Raw genomic sequence first — 6,495 nt, forward strand, 5'->3', positions numbered from 1 at the left:
CCAACTAAAACAAAGTGCGTTTTATCTTGGGTTTTGGGACTTAAACATTGGTCCATGTCGAGCCGGATAGGAGCTAGTGCAATCGGAGATTGTTCTTTTACATTGTGCTAAGCCAAAATTGTTGGTATATGAAATAGGAGCTAGACATGCATACATACAAATTACAAAGAGCTGCTTTCAATAGTTTCCTGTGAGCAGGAATGAGCTAGAAATACATGTATTGAGCTAGATAAAATGCAAAGCTTACCTAAGGGTTAAAGTACAACAGAGCTAATGAGCATGGTGAAACTCGTTTATATAAGCGAGATAGAGCGAGAAAAATATAGAGACAAAGGGCTAAGAGTTTGCGATGTAATGATGAAATTCGAAACTTCCAATAAGAGCGTATGGTGTGGTGAATAGAAGGTGCTAGAAATTAACGTATGTACGTCTGCTTGAATGAAGCGATTTGTGTAAAGACGTAACGAGCTTTATTACGCAGAAAGTCTTTGTGAAGTGAAGATTGAAAAGCGAGACTATTTGATTAAGAGTAAAAAACTATTTTTAAATTGCCGGTAAGCGCTAGTATACAGTCCATATAAATAGAGCAAAGAAAATATCGAGCATTCTGCAAGAGCTAGGAAATGTTTATTGTTAAAGTGGGCGAGTGAATTGGAAACAATGAAGTGCAAGCGGCATTTTTCCGTGGTGCTAGTGGCAGTTGAATTCAATTTGAATGGACTCCTGCAACTTGAGAATATATGTGCAAGTGATAGACGTGCGCATGTGTGTTCGGTCTCTATTTGATATTTGAGTTGAATTAGCATTTGAGCATGCTCAAATATATGCTAGCAGAATCTGCGATACAAATGTTTTCTTCATTGCTAGTTACAATAATGATAAATTCTTTTATTTATCAGGTACATTGTAGTAAAAATACAGGATGGCGAAAGTCGAGATGCTGTCGGTGTGTGTGTTCGGGCCATTGAACGAGCAGCTGCATATGTGCGGAGTGAGGAGTTTGCTTCTGTTACGCATCCCGGTGCTAGTGCGCGTTTAGAAGTATTAGAAGGGAGGTGGAAACAGTGCATTGCTTTGCATGATGAGCTAGTACTAGATGTGAAAGAGGGTGACAAGACTAAAAATTATGATGTAGAGCTAGAGAAAGCCGAAGAAGGTTATTTTGAAGCCCGTGCTGCGCTGCAGGGTAAAATAAATGAGCTATGTCCAACTCCAGTGCCTGTCAATGCGCCAGCAAATATTCAAGTGGAGCTGCAATATCCACAACGGCAGATGGATTTGAAAAACAATTGGGGCGAGTTTGATGGCGCTTTGACAAAATGGAAGGGGTTTCATGACCGATTTAAGGCTGCTGTGCACGATAATGAGCAAGTTGCGCCAGCATTTAAGTTTACTTATTTGCAGAAGTCGCTAGTGGGCAAGGCCGCACGTACCTTGGGCGAGTGGCAGTTGACCGATGAGAATTATCATGAAGCTTGGGAGCGATTAAAACAGCTGTATGATAAGAAATACCACACGTGCCGTGAGTATTTGCGTCAATTTTATAGATTGCCTTTTTTGGAGCGTGCATCTTCGGATGCACTTCAGCGTATGGCGAATGTCACCCATGAGACATTACGCCAGTTGCGGGCACAGGGGTTGCCGGTTGAGCATTGGGATATGATTGTTGTGCATAATTTACATGAGCGCCTAGATGAAGAAACTGGCAAAGCATGGGAACTTCAGCGGCAATCCGAAACGCCAACAGCAGCTGAAATACTCACGTTCCTAGATAAGCAGGCTGCCGCTTCCTCACATCAAGCGGATAATCGTCGTGCACGAGAGGCTAGTGCAGCTTCGACGACAACACGTGCTAGCCAAATTAAGAGGGCTCACCAAGGGGCTAGCAATGGAGCGAGTACGACCAGAGCTAGCATTGGGCAGAAGAGCAACGAGCGAGAGAAGAAAACATATCCGTGCCATCTATGTAAAGGAGATCATGGGCTCTACAAATGCCCAGATTTCTTGAGCTTGAATTTGCGGTCACGCAAGGCATACGTAGAGCGGCATAAGTTATGTCCAAATTGTTTTAAGCAGGGGCATGCTGCAAAGGATTGTTACTCAGGACCTTGCAATCGCTGTCCGGGTAAAATTCTTCATAATAGCGTTTTGTGCCCAACCAGGGAAGTCAACAAACATTTGATGCTGGTGCAGGACAAAGGTAATCCTAACAGAGCTAGTAGCCCATCAAAGTCGGTAGTGAAACGCAAACCGGAGAATGGCAACATGACGTTCTGACAAGCAAGTAAACGAAGCAGGACGGAGCTAGGAGCAGATGAGGTAATGGAACTTAATGTGTTAGAGCATAGTAGTAATAAACAGGCAGAAGTGCACACACCCTCGTACAGCTGTGCGTTTAACTTGGTTGATGATCAAGATGAGCTGGGGCTAGAGTTTAGGGGTCAGTTCCAGGCATCTGGGACCGCAACTAGACGAAGTAGATCTCTTTTACCTACTGCCCTTGTTCAATTGGAGATCAATGGTATTGAAATTGGGCCATTCTACGCATTGTTGGATTCAGGAGCACAGCCAAATCTGATTTCGCATAACATTTTCAAGGCATATCAATTGCCTGCGGCTAATGTCTGCAGGCACATGGTGGGCATAGAAGGGCAACCATTTGTTGTCAAAAAGAAAATAAGTGCTAGGGTTATGCCATGGTATGAGTCGCGTCAATATATTGAGGCAGAGTTTTGGATATTGCCTGGACAGGGTGGGCTGAAGCTAGTAGTGCCATCTGGTCAGTCCAGCTTGACCAGATTGGCGAATCCGGGACAAGTGCCATTTGCTAATCCTTGTTATTGGGAATCACGTGAGGTGCAGATTGTGCTAGGCGTGCAAGTGTTTGCAAAGTGTCTGATTGGATTAATAGCCAGAAACTCGGATAACACTACCATGATTGAAACGACGTTTGGTATTGTTGTGCTTGGGCCATACATTGAGCCAATGAACTATGAGACTGGGACTGCTTTCTCCACTATAGGTTGCATTAGTCTTGAAGAGCTAGATAAGAAAGTACAGCGATTGTGGGAAATGGATCACGTCCGTGACTCACCAATCCGAACAAAAGAGCAAGAGATTGTTGAGCAGATGTTTATAGATACGTATTACCGGGATGATTTTGGACGCTTTGTGGTGACAATCCCCATAAAAAGTGCTAGTAGATTAGGAAGCTCCCGTTCAATTGCATTAAAACAGTTTTTCTATTTGGAAAAGAGATTAGCTAGGGAACCCGAAATTGCTCGGAAATATATAGATTTTATGCGCGAGTATGAGCGACTTGGACACATGAAAGAGGCTCAGAATAGTCCGCCTCCTAGTGAGCTAGTGTACTATATTCCACACCATTGTGTGCTTAAGAAATTTCGTGTTGTATTCAACGCTAGTTGCAAGACCGATGCAGGAGTTTCTCTAAATGAAGTTCAAATGCTTGGTGAGAAGTTGCAGCGTGATCTTCCCGACATTATAATGCGTTTTAGGCGGCATAAAATTGGAATAAGCTGTGACGTGAAAATGATGTTCAGACAAATACGAATTATTGAGAGCCAGTATGACTTACAGCGGATATTTTGGCGGGAGAGTCCCAGAGAGAAGTTGCGTGAATACTGCTTAACAGTGGTTACATATGGGATGACTGCATCAGCACATTTAGCAGTGCGTTGCTTAATTCAGGCAGCTAGGGATCAGTTGGAATATTTTCCATCAGCAGCTAGAGCTATTATTGATGATTTTTATATGGATGATGGAATTACAGGGGCAAGTAATGATGACGAAGCGATCAGATTAGCTAGAGAAATGAGATTCGTGCTAGGTAGTGCTGGTATGGAACTATGTAAGTGGCAGTCCAATAGCAAAGTGCTAGTAAATGCTTTCCAATCAAAAGAACCGAATACATTGTTGCTGTCCGATAATGCGGATACATCGGTGCTAGGCTTGAAGTGGCATACTGATAGCGACGAATTTACATTTGTGGTGAAGACGCCAGAGGTATCTGTGGTGATTAGCAAGCGAATTGTTCTAAGTTGTGTTGCACAACTTTATGATCCAAATGGTTATATAACACCAGTTACATTTATTGGAAAAATAATAGTGCAAGATTTGTGGAGACTGAGCATGGGATGGGACGAGCAGGTTCCTCAGAGCATTAAAGATAGATGGCTAGAATTCTGGAAAGATATTTCGGAGCTAGAAAGATTCAAGTTACCTCGATATATTCGTGTATCAAACGATGCAACTATTCAGTTGCATGGATTTGCGGATGCATCTGAGAAAGGCTTCGGGGCAGTGATTTATGTGCGAGTTGTGTCCAGTCTGGGAATGATAAGTTCTGAGTTGCTAATTTCCAAGGCTAGAGTTGCGCCATTGAAGACAATAACAATTCCTAAACTTGAGCTTGCTGCTGCTGAGCTTTTAGGTAGGTTATACTTGAGCGTTGTACGGAGCATGGAATGGCAGGCAGTAGACTATGTGATGTGGTCGGATTCAACCATAGTCCTGCATTGGCTACGGAAATTGCCGTGCCAGATGAAGGTCTATGTAGCAAATAGGGTGGCGTCTATTCAGGCGAATACTGACATCAATAAATGGCGACATGTGAAAACAAGTGATAATCCAGCTGATCTTCTTACTAGGGGTATGAGCGCTAGTGGAATTGTGGGCCATCAATTATGGTTGCATGGTCCCAGTTGGCTTAGGCAACCAAGCAAGGAATGGCCAAAAGGTGGTTTTGGGTATGAGCATATACCTGAAGGAACCTTGCCGGAGCTGAAAGTGCATATTGCAGTTGAAGCAACTCCAACATGGAGCATTAAGAGCAATGGTAATGCGGAAAGTGTTCCGCTGGTACAATGTGCTAGTTCATTGGACAGATTAATTGGGATCATGTCGCAAGTGCTAAGATTTGTGCGTCTGTTGAGAGCAAAGGGTAATCGACAGCTTCGAAAGTCAAGCCGTGGAGACTTTCATATTCCGGTGCCTACTGCTGAAGAAAGGTCTAGGGCTTTAGAGCTGATGATTAAAGAAACGCAAGAGCTGGAATATCTAAGGGAGATTCGTGCCTTGTCCAGGGACACACCGATGCCTGAAGGAAGCAAAATTGAATCACTAAAGCCAACGTTAGACAGAAATGGCCTTCTGCGCGTAGGTGGTAGAATCGGAAGAGCAGAATGTGATTATGAAATGAAGCATCCGGTAATTATTCCATCTGGTTCCAGCTTGAGTCAGCTGATTATAAGTAAAGCGCATCAGGCCACTAAACATGGTGGCGCTCAGGTGATGATGCAATACATTCGACAGCGTTTTTGGATACCGCGCTTACGAAGTGAGCTTAGGAAATTCACGCATAAGTGCGTCACATGTGCTAGATATGCCAAAAGGTTAAGTGAGCAGCTGATGGCTGACTTGCCAGCGGATCGGTTGCAAGTCGGGAAACCATTTCTACACTCAGGTGTGGATTATGCGGGACCTTTTGAAATCAGACAGCTAGATAAAAATGGGCGTTGCGTAGTAAAACGGAAGAGCTGGGTAGCCATATTTGTGTGCTTAAAAACAAGAGCTGTGCATATTGATATGATCACTGATCTGAGTGCTAGAGCCTTTATAGCTTGTTATGAGCGATTCATTGCAAGGCGCGGGAGATGTGAGAGAATGTACAGCGACAATGGGACATCATTTGTTGGTGCTTCAAAGGATATCGCTAGAGCTTATGAGCGCTGGAGAGCTAGTGATATGTTTTCTGAGCTAGTGCTGAAGGGGACTGAATGGCATTTTATGACCCCAGCTGCACCACATCAAGGTGGTATTTACGAGGCGGCCGTAAAGTCAATGAAACATCATTTAACGCGTGTTATAGGGCAAAAGTGCCTGGAATATGAGCAATTTCTAACGCTTCTAGCACAGATAGAAGCAATTTTGAATTCGCGCCCGCTATACCCATTGAGCGATGATCCTTTGGATGTGCAAGCCCTAACGCCGGGCCATTTTCTGGTGGGTGAACCTCTGGTTCTCCCTCCTCCATTCGATATAGCGCCACAACCAGGCACCAAAGGGCGGAAGCTATGGCAAGAAAGACAGACCATGGTAACTCATATATGGCAACGTTGGCGAAATGAGTATCTTACAACCTTGCTGGAGAGGAAGAAGTGGCGCAAGGAGCAAGAAAGCCTAAAGATCGGCCAGCTAGTCATCATCAAGAGTGAAAACTTTCCACCATCCGCTTGGGCTTTAGGAAGAGTTAGTGAGCTGATAATGAGCAAAGATGGGCTAGTGCGCAACGTGGTTGTGCGAACAGCTACTAACGAGCTAGCTCGGCCAGTACAGAAGATTTGCGTCTTACCGGTCGATACGAGTGCTAATACTGAATAATAGTGAGGGCTAGATGGAACCAAATTGAGCAAGCTCAACGGGGCAGTGTTCCGTATGAACCAAGCTTCATACGAAGTTATATGATGAGAATAA

General features: G+C 44.1%; 2 protein-coding genes across 2 annotated transcripts; both read left to right on the forward strand.

Annotated features, from left to right (window-relative positions):
* Window positions 1-1,272: 1,272 nt before the first annotated feature.
* LOC118756165 lies at window positions 1,273-2,277 on the forward strand. Its single transcript, XM_036490944.1, has one exon. It carries the CDS (start codon window positions 1,273-1,275, stop codon window positions 2,275-2,277), a length of 1,005 nt encoding a protein of 334 aa, XP_036346837.1.
* A 45-nt stretch (window positions 2,278-2,322) lies between these two features.
* Window positions 2,323-6,402, forward strand: LOC118756166. Its single transcript, XM_036490945.1, has one exon. The coding sequence runs from the start codon at window positions 2,323-2,325 to the stop codon at window positions 6,400-6,402; it is 4,080 nt and encodes a 1,359-aa protein (XP_036346838.1).
* The last annotated feature ends 93 nt before the right edge of the window (window positions 6,403-6,495 follow it).

This window comes from Rhagoletis pomonella, unplaced genomic scaffold (assembly GCF_013731165.1).
Source record: "Rhagoletis pomonella isolate Grant_MI unplaced genomic scaffold, Rhpom_1.0 Rhpom_scaffold_09064, whole genome shotgun sequence".
NCBI lineage: Eukaryota > Metazoa > Arthropoda > Insecta > Diptera > Tephritidae > Rhagoletis > Rhagoletis pomonella.

What these genes read in the sequence shown, in the direction of transcription:
- LOC118756165 (XM_036490944.1), top strand. Translation starts at nt 1,273, where the DNA reads ATGGATTTGAAAAACAATTGGGGCGAGTTTGATGGCGCTTTGACAAAA.
- LOC118756166 (XM_036490945.1), top strand. Translation starts at nt 2,323, where the DNA reads ATGGAACTTAATGTGTTAGAGCATAGTAGTAATAAACAGGCAGAAGTG.